The following is a 21,745-nucleotide window of genomic DNA, read 5'->3' as shown; positions in this document are numbered from 1 at the left end:
CCGAGACCCTTTTTGTTTTCCTTCTCAGAATTAAGAATTTAGACCTTTGCATTTTCATCTCTAAAACTTCTCTTTGTAGCCATGTTAAGAATTTCTTTTCTTCATACTCCTGATGTGTTGCTCTTTGCTTTCATACATAATCTTTTAGGTGTCTCCTCTTAGATGCCAGGCTAAAACTAACTCTAGCCAGCCTGTTCTCATGGTCGATACATTCTCCTCTGGAACAGTGACTCAGTATTCTGCAGAACGGTAATGTAAAGGTCGTGAATAAAGTAGGACTACTGAGGTGAACTCCTTATGAGTCAGTAAGGACCATGTTTCCATTTTCTGCATGTGAAAATGGGGAGGAAGTCCATGTTTGTGTGAGGTTAATGGCCTCAGGAGCAGAATTCCGTTCCTTCCCATGGAAATGTCAGGGGTGTGTGTGGGGATGCTGTGGTGGGCTGGCAGGTGACCCTCCTTTCACTGAACCAATGTGTGCCTCATGTAGAACTTCAGGATATTGCTTCCTCCCAGCATCTAACATTGAACACCTGGAAGAATGAAGGCTGAAGGTTTGATGTGAAACATAAAATCTCGAAGATCTGTGAGCGAGCATATAAATAAAGCAAGGTTCATTTGGCTTAACATAGGCACCTGCCATCATTTGCGGTGTCCTAGAGCATCCAAGATGTTTTCATGTACTACAGGGCATCTAGGTCACAGACTAAGGCAGGTAGATCCTTGCCTTTTCTGTAGAAGCAGCAGGCTATGTAGGATACACAACAAAATTTAAAGTAACAGTGCAGCTTTTAAAATCATTCTTCACTTCTTTGACCTGCTTCTGGATCTGGATTGTATGGATCCTATGAGGGCTTTTCCAGCTTAGTGATTTCTTCTTAGACTGTCAGTGTAGCTAAAAGTGTACTCACAGCATTCTCTAAGTGCTTACCTTCATTTAGAAAGACAGGCAAATAATCTATTTTGTGTTATAGTTTGCCTCTTCTGAAATTACACAGACTATCATAACAACCTGGGCAACATTTCCAGGTTAAGATCGTAATAGTTCTTTCAGCAGATTTTTTGAGTGGTGACAAATGATGATAGATAATGTCTTCCAAACTTTTTAAAAAACATGCTAAGCTGGAGATCAAATAACTCCACTTCTGGTCTCCTGTCAAGTCCTTTTGCATTGCAGGAGTTACAGAATAGCATAATGTACTGTTTTCTTTTTAGTAAAGTGAAAAGAATATCATCATCTGGTGGGTAATTTCTTCCTTCTTAGTTACCTCCATCATTTGTGTTAAGGTGCTGACCAAAGAAAGCTAAGTGATTAAAGGGTTAACTGCAAGTCACTTGGACCTGTTTCTTTGTTTTGGGGTGAGATATGTGACACTCTTACCAGATATCAATCCAAGAATATTGCTATAAACCAATGATTGATTTTTTTATTTTCCCCCTGGGGGAACGGGAGCCCTGTGGTTGATTTCTCTGCTTCCTGACCTTTACAATATCATCTCTGTGTACGAAACCACTGCGGATCCATTTTGCCATCCCGTTCTTCCACATCCAAAGCAGCTGATTATACAAATACTGCACACATTTTCCCTGACACAGTCTCTCAGCATAGTTCAGTGCAATCAGCTTGTGTTGTACAAAATTGTAAACTTTAGCTGGTCTGTGCCATTTACCTTTGAAAGTCTGGTGACAATAGTACATGGAAGATCCAAAGAAACCATGTGGCCTCATGGTAACTACTGTAGATCAGTGTTTATGATACTTTCTGAGGTCTAATCTGCAGCCCTGCCCCTGTCTGGTAAAGATTTAAGATTGCTGTGTATTTATTACTGCATAGAGAGCTATGTCAGATAGGCATGCTGTTTATAAAATGAAGGTAAAGGTTTAGCCGTATGTAGCAAGTGAGCGCATTCCTGAAATGTGAAAAACACATCTAAACGATGAAACACATTGGCAAAGGTCATAATGGCATATTAAATAACATGAAATCTTTGCAGTTCTAATGATGACTCTTTATGTCCTTTTCAACCATTATTCCTTTCTCCCTTTCCCACTGCAAAGTGTTCGGTTAGAAAGTGACCTGTGGTGTGTGAGCTCTTGACTTCATTTTTAAATTGTATAGAAATCTGTTGAATCCTTGTTTCAAAATACATGGGAGTTATCAGGGGTTTATGTCAGAAATATCCCTTCAAAAGAGGAACCAGTGCTTCGATGCACACAATTTGCTATGAAAGCAGAGCATGCAAATAGACTGATTAAAGCAAAAATTACCTCATTTTCTGTTTTTAAATAAACATAAAGATCCTAAAAATCCCTTGTAAGGTGGACTTCGCCTTACAGGATAAAATGGAATTAAAATACTGTCAATAAATTGTGTGAGAGACTGTATCAGTCCATGCATTGATAGTCTGTGCATGCAGGATAAGAACATTGACTGCCTGCTAATCTATTCCCAGATGGAGGTGGATGCAGACGAGAAGCGCCATCGCACACGCTCCAAAGGTGTTCGAGGTACGTCTCTTGCTTCAGTAAATCACTCAAGGCCCCCGCTCAGGGTGACCTCCATCCTCCAGAATCTCTTTGCACGATGCATTCTGACCCTTGCTTTTACACAACCTTTCTGGTAATTTTCTGTAGAAGAGGGGTACTTGTAATAGATGATAAATTTTTATATATTTTCCATCTCTCTGCAGTTCCCGTGGAACCAGCCATACAAGAGCTGTTCAGGTTAGTGCTCTGAGTGTAAAATGTATCCCCATTAGCAATTTAGAAAATTCAAGCCTTTTAATGGGTATAATGCACTTTCAAGTTCATTGGTGGTTTGCTCATGCCCTGCTGCACTGATGAAATTAATTCCCTCGAGACTTGCTAATAAAAAGCATCCCCTCTTTTTTTCTCCTTCAGTTATTTGATTTCTCTTTCTGTCTTTGTTGCCCTCCATCTCTGTAATACCTACTGCCTGCTTTTAGTATAATCTTTCTACAGCACACCGGCACCTATTTAATTAATTCTCTCTCTTTCACAGCTGTCCCACGCCTGGCTGTGATGGCAGTGGTCATGTCAGTGGCAAATATGCAAGGCACAGAAGGTAATACATGTAATTTTTCATAATTTAGTGAAGAGATTTGGTAAACAAGTTATCTGGCATGACCTTGATAAACCAAACAATGATAGAAATTAACAATTAGACATTCTAGAAGCCATTCGGATTCACTTTTTTTTTTTCTTTCTGAATGTCACATACAATCTAACTGCCATTTTTTGCTGAGGAAGCTCCTTCTCATTGTCAGTCTGCTCTCTATTTTTGCATACATTTCTCTTGGTCATGTCTTGCAAATTAAAATTTGGCCCTGCTGACATGTTGGTGCCAGTGTGACTTCCATTATTTAATGTATTTTATAAATGAATGGAAACGAGCTTCTGAACATTTAAGTTTGATGATCACGTTAGATTCAAAGGTCAGAGCCTAAGACAAATGAATCATAAGAATTCATGGTTCATATGTTATATTGTAGTTATAAATATCTTCAGTTTTGAAACCATGCTATGTGGGGGCATCTCCTTTAAGAAAATGTTTTTAGCTGTTTATTGTTAATTATATATTAAGATAGCATGTGTTACACATGCTACATGTGCTTCAAATTAATTTAGAGCTCAATCTTTCCATTTCTGTGACTGCAATGTCAATAGCATTGTACATCTGGATAAACAGCATTCCTTTCCTGAATCATTTGTCTATTAATTTCTTGTACAATATTTTGAGAATTTAATAGCTCTAGAATACATTAATTTTTTTCACATGCTATGCATTTCTTTCAACATACTTTGTACAGCAGCCCCTTGTAGGAGATAAAATGGCTGTTGTTCTGAATAGAAAGAGATGTTCAAACCAGTGTTTAAATTCTCCTTGAACTGTTAAGATTTTTTCCATTGTTGACTTTCTCTGGTTTTAAAGCACTTGTGATGTTTATAAGAACACATATTTCACACCAATTCTGATAACTGCTTTGTAATGAGGGCATATATTTTTTAATGAATTAAATTCAAATTATATGCTTGTGGTTAAGGCATTTATTTGAAACAGGAAAAGATACCAAACAGTGACATTCAGTCCCCTCAGTGCCACTCAGTCCACTCATCTGCCTTTTTTCTTATCAGTGAATGAAACTCAGGGTCAAATCCAGAAAATACCTTCAAAATTAAACCAAGGTGATATGCCTGGTATTCAAATGCTTTTAAATTACATTTGTGGTTATGTGAAGGATCTGGTTAGGTTGGAACACTGGTTTAGGAGAAGTAGCCAAAGTCATTTGCCTTAAATTCTTTTTGAATTCACTTGTGACTTTTCATTTCAAACCATGGATTTCTATTGTCCATTTTTCTTCACGTAAATACAAGCATCACCAGTAATTAATGAATGACACCAGATCCTTCTTCTCCCTTAGCAATTTCACAAGCAGTCAACAGTTAAATGACATGATTATAATGTCCTTTCTAGTTACAAGACTGTAACTAGGTACATTTCTTCACACTTCATGAGATTTCATGCAAATTTCAAAAACAAAAGTCTTGAAAGATACAGAATGAAACACTTCAGCTTAAAAAAGAATCCAACTTTTCTTCTGAATTGCTCTAAAATGGCTCTGAATTGTCTGTGTTTGTGTAAAATCACCCTTTTTGGGGGAGTGGAAGGAATAGATGTGAGGTATGGAAAGATTACATGCAGTTTTGAGACATTAATTCCACATTTTGCTTTCTTGACATGATTCTGGTATGTCAGTACACGAACAGACTGAATCTTAGAACTGTTAATTAAATGAAATTTTGGGCGGATGCACGAAGAATAAAAATTGGAAATACACCAAAAATTCTTTTTTTTTTCCTCCTGGCTAAATATTTTGTGGGGTTTTTATGTTTTCTTGCCATCCTGATTGCCAGTCCACTAATCAAAATATATTTAACCAATATATGTCTTAGTGTAAAAGCACAAAGTTCTTTGTTGAGGTTTGCAACATACATATTTACTTTCTAAAAGAGAATTCTTTTTTGAAGTAATCCAACCAACACATGTTAAATTTAAGTTTATGAAAGAACCTGAAGGAATTTATCTTTTTCTCTTTTCTGTTTTGCCATTTGAGTGGGAAAGACCCTCAAACATTTCTTCCAAGGAAATCAGACCGTCTTAAAAATTTAATGTGTTCAGGGAATTGCATATCTCAGCTGATGCCTAACTCAATTCCGTTAAGACCTAGAGAGCATTTTAATGAGGTTAAGACCTTTCCATTCACAATACCAGACTGGCTCGTTATTAGGAATGAAATGTATTTGCTTCCACTAGATGTAGTCAGAGCTCTCCAGAATTCTATTTTTTCTATAACATCTTGAAGTCTCTGGAATTTCAGGGCTTTTTTTTTTTCATTATAATGTTGTGATTGTGATAGCAATGTGACAGTGAAAACCGTGTTCAGATACTACATTAAACTTGCAGTGAAATAAACAGATCCTTTAAAATTTTCAGACAGATACAGGGGATGAAATGTTCTTGTGCCGATAAAATATCAGGTAGAAGTTAAAGGAGACCTTTATCATATATTTTGTACTGCAATTGTATTTTTAATTACGGAAGGGCTGCAGTGTTAGGGTTAGCTGGGGAAACCAGCAGGCCTTACATGTCACTGGTATTTCCTTTGAGGCGTATCAAAGCACAAGGCTGGTACTGGTTGGGTAACGGTGGTAATGGTGACAGCTTGTTGTATCATTTCCACATTTATGATTTTTTCTTTGTGTCATATCTTAGTTTGAAGTGAAACCTTGCGTGACTTAGTTGGTACTTTGCTCTCAGCTCTTAGGTTTGATGCTTAATTTTAGCTTGCTGGTTGGTCACGCTACAAGACAGCTGAGATGGACAGGCTGCTCTGCAGGGCACTTCAGGCCAGGGTGCCAGGATCTCTAAAATTAACTCAGCGAAAGTTCCTCTCTTCAGTGACTGCACAGAAAGTTGGGGAAAGATTAGCAGCGCAGTGCACACACTGAACGTGAGTGCCCAAAGTTAGGTGGTGTGCCCGCCTTCTTCAGAGCAGACTCAGCTCTTTCTTTTTGTGTTTTAGTATTACCTAGAAACATAAAGCTATCATGAACCCTCTAGCACTGTTGATGTTGCACAGCAGGAGGCAGTGCCTAGACCTTAGAGTTTACACAGGTAGGACTTCAGTACTACTTGTTTATGTTTCCAGGCACCTGCAGCCAGCTGAACTACTCACAGAGTGTGCAGTTAAAGAAACACATGGATCTTTGCAGCACCAGGTCCTAAAAAATAAAAAGACAAAGCTTGTGAAAGTTATGAAAACAAAACCAAAACCAAAAAATAAGCCATAAACACATTCAGATAGTGTTGGAGAGGATAAAAGAATTCAAACCTTGAAGTGAAAACCAGACCCTCCCTGGACCATACTCCTGATGCTGTTTATTTGGTATGGTTGGTAGCTCTTCACATCCACTCCGGATAGCAGCCTAATAATGAATGTTCAGACCTGTGAATTAATTTTGAACAATAAGCTTGGTCCAGATCCCTGAATACTTTTTGCTGTGAACAATCCATCTGGCTATGTAGCAGTTACTCAAACCACACCAGGAGAGTGTTCCCAGAACTGTGTTTTCAGGACTTCTGTCTGCTAAGTATCTGAAGAAAAACATAGATTGAGTGTTGTTTCATTGCAATTAGTAGGAACTTTGCCAGTTTCATTCATCAGCTTTAAAGACAGCAGGATTCACATTCTATGTATGCAAATGTAAAAGCAAGTCCAGTTTCTGCTCTAGGTTTTGCAGGAACAAATTCCACAGTTACACAGTAGTTACTCTGGAGTCACAATGCAAACTGGCCTGTGTTATTTACTGAGTAGATGTGAATGATGGGTTTAGAATTATTACAATCTACTGTGTTGCTTTGCGTTTAGCGTTTTTTTAAACACATCATATACCAAATAGATGCCTATGCTTTGCCATGTAAATAGGTGTGTAGACACATTACAAAAATCCTAACTGGATTCCACTAAAAAAATATGGTTTACATGCAATAGCCTATTTCAAAAGCTTCTTCACATGATAGTATTTTGGTTTTTTTTTTCTCAAGTAACAAAAGCAATTAGATTCTGTAATGGATTAATCACTTTCCAAATGCCACATGCTTCAGAATGAAACACATTCTAACAAATAGGAGCCCCAAAAAGAATCTTAATCTGATAGCATGACACTATGTATATTAATTCAGGATTCTTTTAATGCATATATCAGTGCATATCTGAAAGCAAATAAAGCCATTGTATAGAAATTAAAGCAAAACACTGTCTTAGTCTGAAACAATATGCATCAAATTTCAGTGAAGGATGAATTGTTAAGGCCAAGTTATAAACATTTCAGATCTAAAATGGAAATAGTGATACAATTTCATTGCTGAAAATAAGAGTTCAGATAAAAACCAACTTAGCAAGGAATTCTGCATGCCTTTTCTTCAGTTCATATTGCGTTTGTAAGGGATTTGTTTTTCATTAAACACTCATACAGTGTCTTGCAAAAAGAAGCCAGTCTCAAAAATGAAGAGGGATCATAAAATAATGTTTGGATCTATAATGTGTGAATTATCCCTAACCTTCTAAAATATATTGCATTTTAATTTTCCATCAAATTTCTCGATATCAGCCAGTTCTTTGTTGCTTTAGTAGACTGTCTCTGTTTCTATTATATTATACAGATAGAATTGTTTTGACCATCTTTTGATTTTTAAGTATGAGATTTATCACTTCACACAACAGATTTATTTGAATTTATAAATACCTTAGAGTTTAGCATTGCTGTTTTGATTAGGAAAAGCCCCACATACGCTTGTATTGCCTTGACATTATATACTGTAGTTTAGTTGTCTATATTTTAGAACAGAGTGAGTGAAATAATTCAGGCTCCCAAACTTCAAAATTAAAAGACTCAAATGTCTCTCTCTTATTAGAAAATTATTGGATTTCTGTGGCTTGTTGTGCCATATTTCTTATTCAAATTTTTTCATTTCATATACCTTTTCACCCACCAGTTTGATTGCCATGGCTGCAGCCGTGGGTGAATAATTGCCTGTCTTCACAGGAGCATGTTCTGGAGCTAAAGTCGAGTGCTTGCTTCCTGATGTATGCCTCATTTGGATTCTGCCGACAGCCTAGGGGCTGTATTATTCATGCCTTGACAGATAGCACTCACTAAAAGCATTGGAACAGGGCCAGGTACTGGCAGAGAGATAGCGGAGCATTGCAACTTGCAACTGAGAGGAGCATCTATAATACAAAAAAGAGAAATCCTCATACCTCCCTTTTACTGGTCTCACTTTGATGGAAAATTCATTTGCATCAAAATAAAATACCCTAAAAATAAGTACTTTTTTTCTAAACCACGCTTGAAAGTTTAACACAATTTTCCACATTTAATTGCAAAGCTGATTTTAATTAGTAAGGCCCTGCATGTGAAAAATGAAGATTCACTTGGGTGAGTGTAACACATTGCAGTGTCTGCTGAATGCTCTAATTAATGTATGGCTGCTGTACAACAGGGTGCACTGTGGGATATTTATGAAAAATTCTGTGCACGCAGCCAGTCTATCTGTATTTTGGTTCTCGAATCCACAAGAATAAATAACTTTTCCCCCTTTATTCTTTATGAGGCATCATTGTGCATGCCATCACTCCATCCATAAACTTTAGTGCATGCCTGTCCTTTTTACTATTTATCAACGATATTATAAATCAGAAGCCAGGACATACAAATTTTAACATTAAGTTGATAGCAGAGCATGGTTACACGCTGCGCGGGACCCAAGGTCCGCTGATGCATTTGTGTTCAAGCCTCACCACAGAACAGTGTGGTCCTTATTGTTGCTTGCTTTTATGATACTGTGACAAATCCCACTGAGTGCTGGAAGTATAGACAAATGTATATTCATTTCTCTCTAAGCTGGTAGTCAGCCTTCATTATAGTGTTAAATAAAGATAAAATGATTCACTGGATATTTAGCAGATGAAAAACCATACTCTGATACTGCCTATGCAATATAATACTATTTAATTTAGTGGCATATTTGCTAAAGATTTTGGCAAGTTGTGGTAAATACCAAGAATAATATTATAAATGTATTTTATGTAAAGTAATCCAGCATTCAGGGTTTGTGAAAAAACGTTAATAAATGAATCTGCACTGCTTTGTTAAATCCAGCTAAAGAGAAATAAGTAAATAAATAAATAAAGTGAAAGAGCGCAGGGATTTTCAAACAGAACACTGCAAACAATAAATAAATGTGCTGACAGAGAATCTATAATGTATTAGAGGTCTGTATTGGCTGCTGTCTGGGTTCAGCAATATATCCTTTGTCTGATTGTTGATTAATGATTAGAAGGGTGCAAAGTTGGGTCTGAAACGTCAACCAAATATACACCAGCAATTGGCATGTGGCTCTGCATGCTGGTGGCCATTGTGTAGAGGTGACTACACAAAGGAACCGCAGTTCAATTCCTCCTCCCACCATCTGGATTGGGAATAGCAATTTCAGTGGCAGCAAGTTGTGGGATCTGCGTGTGCCAGGAGTACTTGCCTAATAAAGAGTGGGGGGAAATAAAATCAGAGGCAGGAGCATGGAAAGTGCCGACCCAACTGTGCAGCAGCAGCAAACAGCAGATTTGGGATGCGCTTTCTGCAGTGGGTCCCCAGGCTTGTGTGTTGCTGAAATGATATGCTCATTTCCTTTCACATGGCAGGTGCTGGGCATATTTCTCATGCAGCAGCCCACTTACAGCCACAGTGTTTGCTGTGGAAGAACCTGTCTGGAGATGTTGCCATCAGCCACAAAATAAATGAAGACCATGCAGAAAGTATGGGAAAGAAAATTAAAAAAAAAAAAAAATAACAGAACATCCAGTAATACTGGGCAGATGATTTCCCCAGCAAGATACTGGAAGGAGCTATACACATTTTTCCTTTGCCTATGGGAAATTTATTTGGTTGGCCTAGTAGCTTTGCTGAGAACATGGTGTTATCTTATCAGAGAAATAAATCATTTGAGGTTGAATAATTTGTGCTTTTCATAACAGAAAAGAGGATCTACAGGGTTGATTCACACGATGGGCAAGACATTTCATCTCCTTATGCCTCTGTTTCCCCACTTGGAAACAGAAAGAGAATTTCAGGCATCTTAAGATGTAAAGACAGAAGCAAATATATGGGATTATTGCAAACACAGGGCCCAAACCTCTGTCTCCAATATTTATGTGATATTTAAATAAAGACCTGTTAAATGACTGTTGATGTCAGAGAAATCTAACCTTTTGTTTTAGTGCCTTTTGGATCAAAACATTTTTCTGGAGGATAGAACACAATTACCTGAGTTGTGATGATGAGACAACTTTACATTTAGTGTCAACTTCAGTTTCCCTGTTTCGTATTTTGTGAATTATTTCTTTGACATTTTTCTAAAAATATTGATTCTGAAATTTAAAAAGGTGGGAGTTTCTAAGACATCTGTTTATTAATGTGCATTTGGCTGGGCCCAAAGAGTTGTGGTGAATGGAGCCAAATCCTGTTGGTGGCCAGTCACAAGTGGTGTTCCCCAGGGCTCTGTATTGGGGCCAGTTCTGTTTAATCTCTTTATCAATGATCTGGATGAGGGGATCGAGTGCACCCTCAGTAAGTTTGCAGACAACACCACATTGGGTGGGAGTGTTGATCTGCTGGAGGGCAGGAAGGCCATACAGAGGGATCTGGACCGTCTGGATTGTTGGGCTGAGGCCAGTTGCATGAGGTTTAACAAGGCCAAGTGCCAGGTCCTGCACTTGGGTCACAACAACCCCAGGCAGTGCTACAGGCTCGGAGGGGAGAGGCTGGAAAGCTGCCTGGTGGAAAAGGACCTGAGGGTGTTGATTGACAGCCAGCTGAACATGAGCCAGCAGTGTGCCCAGGTGGCCATAAGGCCAACAGCCTCCTTGCTTGTATGAGGAATAGCGTGGCCAGAAGGACCAGAGAAGTGCTTGTGCCACTGTGCTCGGCACTGGTGAGGCCCCACCTTGAATCCTGTGTTCAGTTTTGGGCCCCTCATCATAAGAAAAACATTGAGGTGCAGAAGAGAGCTGGTGAGGGGTCTGGAGCAGCTGAGGGAACTGGGGCTGTTTAGCCTGGAGAACAGGAGGCTGAGGGTAGACCTTATCACTGTCTACAACTACCTGAAAGAAGGTTGTAGCATGGAGGGTGTTGGCCTTTTCTCCCAAGTAGCAAGTGATAGGACAAGAGGATATGGTCTCAAGTTGTGCCAGGGAAGGTTTAGTTTGGATATTAGGAAAAAAATCTTAATGGAAAGGGTTGTCAGGCATTGGAACAGGCTGCACAGGGAAGTGGTGAAATCACCCTCCCTGGAGGTGTTTAAAAGATGTGTAGATGAGGTTCTCAGGACATGGTTTAGTGCTGGAGTTAGGTTGATCTTGAGGGTCTCTTCCAACCTAAATGATTTTATGATTCTATAATTAATGTAGTCATGGTCATTAGCCTTACACTAAAACAGAAAAGCCATGAGCAGTATTGTGCACTGGATTTAGAGTATGAGGGAGCTGCCTGCATCCTCCTACCAACAGTTCTGAGCAGCAGCATAGCTACTGTGTGCAGCTCAGAAATGGCCTGTGGAATGGAGCATCCCACGTCACGTCTTTGGAGACAGGAGAATTCACTGGTGAACACTGGCAGCTAGAGAGACAGTGAACCCCATGTTATTCCTTGCTCCAGTGTCCATGCCAACATAAATAACATAGATGACTTTTTCAAAGTTTTATCCATAGATGACACCCATGCTATCAGAGAATAGCATTGCCCTGCACCTTACTTGCCACCTTAGTGAAAATTATCTGAACCCTGATAGCATCATCCAAAAAAGGGGCAGGGGAAATCACATAAAAAATAAATATTGTTATAGTTATCCTTTTCTTTCAAATATTCATATTTTATTAGATCAGGCACCCGAGTATTACCTTGGGTAGCAAAGGAAAACAAAGAAATGAAGAAAGCAACTGACATATGAAGGAACTGGAAACCAAGGTCCATCTACGTCTTCTTGTTCTAAATCATTAGACCATGCTAGCACAAAAATCCACATAGATTTATATGTAGAAATAGGAGGGAAATGAGGCACAAGAAGTAGTCAGAAAACAAAAAGAAGTTTGTAAGAAAAAAGAGAAAAAATAATAGTTTTGTGGATTTCACACACCCTTCCCTCCCCCGCCTAAAAATATACTAGAATGTGTCTTTAAAGACTTATATTGACGTTTTTCAATAAGTTGAGACAGCCCTTCCAAAGACATCACTTCTTATTAGTGGTTGATACGAAGTACTGCTTCTAGTGGTGTCAGCTCAGGACAGGGAAAGGAGAGAGAGTCCTGAGCCACCTTTGATGGCAATAATACATCTAAATAAATACATCCACAGTACAGAATCAAATGCTCAGGGGACAGATAGCTTTTGAAGACATCCTCAGCACTATACAGCTTAGGACACTGTAAATAGTGGTAACTTCAACCAGATGAGTGGACCCACCAAGTTACTTTCTTGGCTACTCCCCTGAATCACCTTCCCAAGAAAATCTTGAAGCGTATTCATTACCCGAAGAGGGATTTCAGAACCTAATATCCTTTTGCTATTTGCAAGAACCAGCTGTGCCACCCTGTAAGTATGCCTGGAAGAGCGGAGAAGGGGTATAGAGCCCAAGAGAAAACATTCCTGTGCCTGAAATTAGGCCTGTGTCTTAAATCTATGATTTATGATGAAATGTGTGATACTGTGAAGCCGAATGAGACAGGGCAGGGTATGATTGGTTTCAATGCCAATACCAGCCATTTAAAACAGCTTTTTAAATTTCAGTTCCCTGGGGCTGGGACAGATTTGTCTACCATCATTTTTTTTAACTTAGTGTAATGAACCTTTCACTAAATTGAATGAACAAGTAGTGAAGGAATGATTTCTGTCCAATTGATACTCATGAAAGAAATTCACCAATGATACAAACCTGCTACTGCTTTTTTACCCTCTTAATGGCTCCATGAGAAAATCTTACTTGTACTTTGTGAACAGGGAATAGATGTTCAGAAATAAGCTAGAGATAAAAACTGGCATGCGTTCAGTTTCTGCTTTAAGTCACCCAGGCCAAAATGTGGGCTCTCCCTGAAATTCTATCTAACTCAGATGTCAAATTACAGCTGTACTTTTAACATCAAACTTGTCAAAGTTTTTAGTCTTCTGCAAGGAAACATTTGTTTGGACACCTTGATACCTATGTCATACTAAGTGGCATAGTTAGTACATCTCTAATCTCATATCTGCTTATTTCAGCACAGCACGTGTTTTCAAAGTCCTCCAATTTGCGTTCTCTACAAACATGGCATGCGCACACTATTTTGTTCTTTGTCAATAATAGGAGGTAGGACATTTCTCCCATTGTCTGGGAAATTGCATTGACTATGAAGAAGTTAAGATGGCAGGATGTCTGTATTCTCTTTTCTTGATCTTTACTTATTTTATGGACAGTTGTATATCCAAAAGGAAAAGGAAGGATATAATTTTGTAATTTTGAGAAGTCGCTTGGAGAGAGAAGAGCCTTGTTTCCATTCCCAGCATTGGCACTTCCTATAGAAGACAAACACTTATTTTAGAGAGGAATGGAATGAATCTTTCACCAGTAGCAAAGAGCAAAGTAAACGTTTTCTTTTGCATGAAGTATTAGAGAAGTGGGCACTCTTAACCCAGATTACTGTAAAACCTCATGAGCAAGCAGTCTTCTGAGAGGTGCAAAATGAAGCTTCAGTTACCCCTGGCAAAGAGGATATTAAATACTAATTTCTCACACATTTCTGTATGTTCTAGATTAGATAATGGCTAAGACTGGGATCGTGATTCCTCCTCTGACCACCTCCTAGTCAAAAGACTCAGTTCATCTCTGTTTCTGTAAGAAAAAGGAGGCTTAAGGTGATTAATTCCTGGAGCGGAAATCCCCCGCTGCAGAAAATATCTTCCTCCAGTTTGGATTACAGCATCTAAATTCTGCTGTGTGTTAAGTGCCTACATGTCCCTAGGTATTAGAAGAGGAGCAGACATACCTCACTTGGATGTTAGAATTTCACTGTGCAGCTAAGCATAGAAACTGTGAGCTGTAATGCGTTCGCTCCCTTGGTAAACTCGCAGTTCGTGACTCTCTGCTACCACACAAGGAATTTGCGTCACAGCCAGAAGTTGAGTCATGCCTCTGAATTCTACTCCAGTGCCTTTTGCTTCAGACCATCCTTCCTATATTGGAAGTTCATTTGTACCAAGATTAGCAAATGATTTCTTGCTATTGAATGTTTGCGGGGACAATAAGAATAATGCACTAGAATTACTGATAGATTTTAATATAGATCTAGCTTGGGCACGGTTTCTTCTGTGGTGATCAAAGAGGATTAATGATTTGTTGGTTCTTAGTAACCATAAGGACTACTTCAGGAGACAGGGATAAGCAAACAGTCATCTCAAACAAGAGGATATGTCATATATCATGACATATATGATCAGTATTCTCTGACATGAGTCTTGCAGATGTTTGCATGTTGCTAGTCACCAAATTAAAAAAAAAAAAAGCAGGTTTTTAATCCTGTTTCTCAGAGAATTCTCTGGATATCCCATCCTTTGCGAAAGGAAGTAGAAGCAGCCAAGTTCCAACTAGATGGATAGCTGCTCTGTAGCCAATTTACTACGATAACTGTATTTTATGTTCATAAAGCTTTTTCAGCTGTTAGTATCAAAACATTTCACAAATGTTAACCCCATAGCCTCAGTGCATTTTCTGTTGTGAAGTATTTTATTTCAAATCACACTAAAGGTCATGTTGCTTATGATTTGTAATATATTCAGAATAGCACATTGACTTACGAGACTGGTCATAGCAACTTTTTACCAGCACACATTTAGGAGTTTGGAATGGAAACTGAGAGAAGAAAAAGATTGTTTATCTGTCTGAAAATGTAGGAATAATTCTGGCAGAATGTCATTGCATGATTTTGTTTTGAGCAAGGCTTTGAAATGAAACATTTATTGTTCTTAAAACACAGACACTTAGCTCTTCTTTTTAATTCCACGTGACATAATGAATTACCCGCTTACAGTCTTCTGTCCCTTCCACAATGGTGAGCTAAGAATTTGTTTCAGTGGTAGGGGCAAGGACAGTGCACTGATTCCTGAGTCGTGGCACTGTCTCTGCAGCACCCGTGTGTTCCTGGGAAATACTGACACACTCAGAACTGGCGCGGCCTGGTTGTGCTAAGCTTGTGAGACCTAAAGAGATCACAGGGAAAGATGGATTCAGAAACTAAGTCAGTTACAAAACAAATATCATTTAAGAAAGAAGACAAATAAATTCTGACTGCTGTGTTAAGTTCATATCTTAGCAGTCAAGCTTGCTGCTTCCAGTTACGTTATTAAAAGGATGTAGGAGGGAGGACTGAACAGTTACAATGGCGTTGACTAGAGTTGGAACCACTTCTTTAAAATGTCAGCATTTAAGCAAAACTATAAAACAGAGAAAACATTTAGCTTTTTCTATCTACTATAATTCTCATTGTTAATTGAAAATTATAGCAGTCAGATTTAGAAATCAGAGTCTAATAGCTTGGGTAGAACCACAACAGAATTATCACAGTTATTTAAGATTTGCTAGCAGCAATTTTTTTTTTTTATTTTTTTATTTTTTACTTTTTATGTATACTACGGATTAAACTGATCTCTTGTGTAAGCAGGAATAGAATTTCATTACTTTTACACCAGGGCAGTTTGTAATTATGTTGCTCTAAAAGCCTGTAAAAAAAAGAACTTCCCAGGAAGACACAAGTTCTGAAAAACAGAAATGATACCAAACTGCCTAATTTTTAATATGTAAAGAAATTTAGAATCATCTAGTGCAGATGTCAGGAAATATTTAACTGCTGGCTACATTACAATATAACTTTACATGATGTCACATACTTTGAACTGACATCATACCTGTGCAGCTTGGCCTCCCTACCTTCAAAACCCTCCAGTTATTATGGACACTAAATGGACAGTGATACCTGGTCCGCCTTCTGGTTAATACATGTTAATTAGACAGTGAGAGAAAAAAGTTTTTTACCATTAAACTTCTGCATCTGTGATTTTCACAAAAAGCATTTAGTCACCTGAACCAGAATACAAGCGCAAGCTTCCAGAGCACAACTTAAATAGAGCTTATGTGCTGAACTCCGAGAGAAGGATCCGCAAAAATCCTGAGTCTGTAGTTGACCCGACTTGTAATAGAAAACCCACAGATGTGTGCCTAGAGGTGCTGCCATCTCAGGCTAAGCTGTGCTACTGGGTGCTTCCTACACACCGCAGTGCTGGAGATTTGCAGATCACCTGTACCTGCACAAGTGTCCTCTGACCCAGTAGGCACAGCGGGTGTTCTCTGCCTCTGCTCACACTGACATGCAGAGACAGCACAGATTTCTGTGGTCAGCATAGCAGCCACATCCCCTTTCACTGAAAAGTTTTGTGATAGTTGTACATCCTGGGCCAGCAATGAGAATGCTACCTCAGGAAGCAACATACTGCTTCCGTTTCTCCGTCAGCCTGATAAGGCCCAAGCACATTAAAGGAATCCTCTGGAGAAACCAGATCTGGAGCCATAGCAGGTTGGGTGGGTGGGTTCCAATTGACAATTGTTTCAAGCCGAATTGTTAAAAAAAAAAAAAAAAACACGCAGAAAACAGTACCAGACTGCCTGTATCAAAAGAGAGAGCAATAAAGTAGCCATCCACACTACAGGCATGATTTTTGTACCTGCATGGGAAAGTGTCTTTTTGGATTATGAATCATATTTTCAAGATGATGCTTAGGTCAGGGTTGCAAGTAGATGCAGACGTCAATGAGAGACAACATTTGTTTCATGGTACTTCGTATTTCTTAGCGTAGATATAACACATTCAACATGCTTGCTATAGTGACTCCTACCTATATATTATTATCATTGGGGAATTTATGCACTAAGGAACTTAGTCATCTAAACTGAAGTACTTTAAAGTGAAGTGTGCTGACATTTAATTTTGCCACAACTATTCCTGTTATAGATCTGTGCCCCAAATATATAGGGACCATTTTTAAAAGTGACTAACACGTTGCTAACTTTCTTTCAATGAGACGTAAGTGTTAAGCATCGAATGCCTCAAACTATTCAAAAAATTAAAAGTAGACTTTGAGGTGGCATACACTTTCTAAAAAGTTGCCTTTCATCTTATACAACTAAGGAATCCATTCCTCTTCTTACCATCTTCCTGTTACACACTTGGACTTCCAGCCATATTCCAATTTAGGCTTTGGTCCTTGGACAGTGCATCATTCTGGACTTTCTCTATTCAGTCTTGGACTGTTTGCTGCCTTTCCTGTCTGTGCATCTTTAAAACTGAGCAGCTGAACTTCAGAGAGGGATAACTGCCACATTTCCCTGTGAAATCAAGCCATAGGAGGTATATTGGCAGCAGATTTTCAATGGAAACCGCCATTTCCACCCACAACCCAGCTGCCACATTTAAATCATGCTGTGTGGGGCTTCCACTCCCTTGGGAGGTTATTTTCATTTTCTGTCAGAGATTCTTCTACAGTCTAATAGAACTCACTGTCAGCTATAAAAAGTAACATATACTGTAGTATTTTTTTTTGAATCATGACATGAGTCAAGTTGGAGCCTCACTATTCTGGACTAGAATGTGATGGAATTCAGTTAGTGGTTTGTGGTTTTGTCTTTTTTTTGGGGTTTTTTTTGGTTATTTTTTTCTTGAACAGGCATCCTCCTTTCATCAGACATATCAAAAGAGGCCAGATTAAGGCAAAGCCATTGAGGCCCAATTCTAGACGTGTGGCTTTTGGAGTCATGTGCTTAAGCCAGTAGGTAAGCTTTCATTTTTAGAGCAGAGATTTTCTAATCCTTCTGATCATGGGAAATAATAATAATAAAAAAAAAGGTTAAAAAAAAAAAAATGAACTTAGCATAAAAGGTGCAGTTTTGCCCTTTGAGTCTGCCAAGAGCTTGAACCAACTTCTTTGACATAAGTGAGCTTGTATCTTAGTTGAACTCCTACCTGCAAGACCCCCTGATATTACAACAAAGCAACTTGTGTGTGCTGCAGGAGGAGACTAGTTTGGTAGATTATTAGCACATGCAAATATGTGTTTTTCAGGGTGTAAGTCACAGGGTAGGAGGCGGCGTGTGTGGCAGCATCTTCTCAGAGGTGAAAATAATAATCCACAATACCTGCTTCGTGCTTGCATGGGGTGGAAGAACCAATGCCATTGCATTTGTGTCTCTTGAAGGATGTGCCCTATTACTGCCACACTGAGCAAAAGTTAGGGCAGAAGAATTGTGTGGGTCTAGAAACCCAGATTGCTCTAATGTGTCTCTGATCAGAACTGCTAACAGGGACTCTAGTAACTGTTGAAAATTACATAATACTAAAATAGCTCTGTCCATCTAAAGCAAAGAACATAAAGTCTTGGTTATAAGTTTGTACTTACGCAGTAGCAAACTGCCACGCACAACAGCTGGTATCAAAAGTTTGTCCTAGAAATTAGTCTCAAGGAGGTATAATGATAAAGGTGTTTTAGAAATCCTCTTTACCTCACATAGATTTTTATGGTAGCTTTTTTTGGGTGTAGAGCCCACTAAGAAAGCAAGCACTGTTAAAAATTAATATGGAGGATAAGCTTTCAGTTCCTTTGTAATAATGTCTGCTAAATGTGTATTAATAATGATTAACATTTTTACCAAGAGTCCAATTCTAGCTGCAGCTCCATAACGCAATAAAATAAGGCAGAATGCTGTCATTTCTGTTCTGTTTTAGAATAATCATGTATTCTTCATGTTATAGAAAGGCACAATCTTTTTATTTTTTTTTTTCAAAAATAACAAAATTCAAACATCTCAGTCCTCTAAAAACCAGAATTTAGAATATTTCACACTTGAATGACTCCTAACCAACTGTGCAAGACAAAGAACAGTACCGTGTAGATTATGCTGGAGGTGAGAATCCAGTACATAAATACTGAAGTGGTTGCAGCTTGTATCACTTTGATTTTGTCATTTTTTTTCTGTAATTTCAGATATTTACTGATGACACTCCCATTCTGGTGTTAGAAGGCTGCTCCACAGTATTATTCCCTTCCATTGGTTATATTCTGTAACCATTAGCTTTTTAGTTCAAGTAAGATACTTACTGCTATAGTTGCAGGAAAATCGGTGAATTGTATTACATTTCTAAACTTAGTGCCATTTACCTTTCTTAGTTAAAATTAAGTTGGAAGCCAGTGCTATTGTGTATCTATGCAGAGATGATGGGAAGAGTACTTGTGATAAGAATCAGTAGTTGATCATCGTATTATACTAGCCCGGTATTAGAGATGCGATAAAATGACAGCGTACTCTATTACTCAATACTTAAGTACATGTTAGAATGATAGTTTGACCTGCTGTGTTGTTGTTAAATATGATCTATTGAGTCTGTGTCTAAGGGTGTTGATTCTACTAATACATGCTTAGCCATGCTGGTAAATGATTGACAGTATAACTACATGGATCACCTTTGATTTCCAGCAGTTTATTTCCCTTGATTTTTGAATGCTTGAACTTAGCATATTGAATTGCTTCAAAACAATTATGTTTAAAATACTGGAAGAGAAAGATTTCATATCATGTCCAAGGCTCAAACATTGTGACTACGAAAAGATCTTTGTAACACAGATGTGCTCTTGTAGCGTATCTTAACCCTTTCACATTGATGAATAATTCATTATGAACTTTTCCCTTTTCATCATATCATGTTATCATGAAAAAGAAATAAATTGGAACCTGCCCTACCCTTTACCTGTAAACAGAGTTGTCATTACCACTGCGTCTGAAAATACAGGATCCACGCAAAGCTGGACATCTTGGCAGCTCCAGGTACCACTTTGATTTAGCTCAGTGTAGCCAACTTCATTTTTATCTGTATGTAGAAAAATAGAGGGTTTTCTTTCCCAATGTTTTTCTTCCAGTTTAGATGTCTGAAGTAAATGTGGACTTCAGGATTTTGAGTTAGTGCAGAAGTGGTCACTGGATTTGCATGTTCCCATTTTTATGTGTCTGGGTTACACGTAAATGAACATTGAAGTGTACAGAATCAATAGCCTCTTAGCAAAACTTGATTATATGCATTTCATCTAATGAATCAATATGAGTCATTAAACCTGTACTCTTTGCACTGTCCTAGTTTCTTTGATCAGTCCCTGCATTCAAGGGTCTGGCAACAAGACGTAATCAATTGTGGCTTCCGGCTCTTGAATGCAGTTAAGTTGGGTATTTGCCATTCTAACAGTAGAGTGCAACTGCAGCATTTGTCTGACGTTGGATCATGCAGGTAGTCTTGAAAAGACAGCTAAAATATAGGGAGGAGAATTATTTGTGTTAAGTGATACAGCATCTGTGGAGAGGAAAGAAGCAGGGGTTTGGTTTTCTCTTTATAAAAGTGTTGTGGTACCTGGGTTTGAAATCTGCTAGGTACTGGCTTTGTTGGGAATGGACATACAGTATATTAAAAAAAGAGAAAAAGAGTTGGATTTCTCTCATTTTTGTCGGATTCCTAAGTGATAGAAATACAAGTTGATCACCATTAACTCCCTTTATTGTCAGTGGAGAGATAGGCAGACTGTCTAAGAAAGGTGAGATAAATTGCCTCCCAGGAGGTCCCAGTTTCTCTGCATTGACTTATGAAGGGAGCTTAACTTGACATGTATAGACTTAGTTTTTAGAAGCCTAGGGGTAGGTGAGAGATGAACCCCATACGTGACATCATAAGTCATGGGGCAATCAAATATTATATTGATTTATTTATATAAATAATTTTGAATGATCTACAACTGCAGGGCTTGTACTTTGCTAACCTGTGCTGCCACATAAGTTTTTAGTCTCATGATTTGTTACATTTGTTTTTTTACATCTTGTTTTAAATGAGCTCTCCAGGGCTGAGATTTTTCCTGTTTATTTGTACAACACCTAGCAGTACATTACTGTGCCTCATTTTTCTCCACTGAACAGCTATTGAATTCAACCACTTAAATAAACTTACTGTTTAAATGGGTTAATTCTTGCAAAACTTAAAGGTTCCTTCCACTTGTCGTGTCCTAAGAGCAGAGTTTGGCAATGGGTGAAATAGTTTTGCCAGCCAGAGGGCAGATGAGCCAGTAAATTTGCCACTGTTCATCACAGGGTTCAGATCTGCCAGTTCGGAGTCTCAGTGAATGGGGGTGAGGAGATCCTTGACATGGGAGATGTATAGGATCCAATTAAATAAAATATCTTCATTTTAACCTAAGTTACTGTGACTGTATTCACTTCATCAAAGCTAGTCCACTTCATTTTGTTTAAAAATACATATTTCAATATTTGAATTTCTAAAAAGAAAATACGTAAGTTTTGAGCTCCATTATTTACTTCCGGCACATCATTCTGTTCTCATGAGTTTTTTACTCCTAACTCCTTTTCCAATACTTTTAAAAAATATACTAATTTTTCTATAGGGCTTACTTGGTTAAACAGCGCTATACACCTGAGTAGATCAGTGCTATGTTTGTAGCTATTTGTGTGTTTAAAACAGCTCTGAAGGGCAAAAGGACTGAG

General features: G+C 38.4%; 1 protein-coding gene across 3 annotated transcripts in view; it reads left to right on the top strand.

Moving 5' to 3' along the window:
• Positions 1–2,453: 2,453 nt before the first annotated feature.
• Positions 2,454–21,745, top strand: part of MYT1L (myelin transcription factor 1 like) — a gene marked incomplete at both ends in the record, with an annotated part of 129,868 nt that continues 110,576 nt past the window's right edge. For all 3 annotated transcript variants that reach the window (XM_082048464.1, XM_082048463.1, XM_082048465.1), the window contains 3 exons: positions 2,454–2,508; positions 2,691–2,724; positions 3,023–3,085. In XM_082048464.1, the coding sequence (XP_081904590.1) occupies positions 2,454–2,508; positions 2,691–2,724; positions 3,023–3,085 (152 nt within the window). The remainder of the gene's footprint in view (positions 2,509–2,690; positions 2,725–3,022; positions 3,086–21,745) is intronic.

The sequence above is a fragment of the Streptopelia decaocto genome (genome assembly GCF_964273445.1).
Source record: "Streptopelia decaocto genome assembly, chromosome: 3".
Lineage (NCBI taxonomy): Eukaryota > Metazoa > Chordata > Aves > Columbiformes > Columbidae > Streptopelia > Streptopelia decaocto.
Note: the sequence above shows the minus strand (reverse complement) of the source record. Positions and strands in the feature narration are given on the sequence as shown.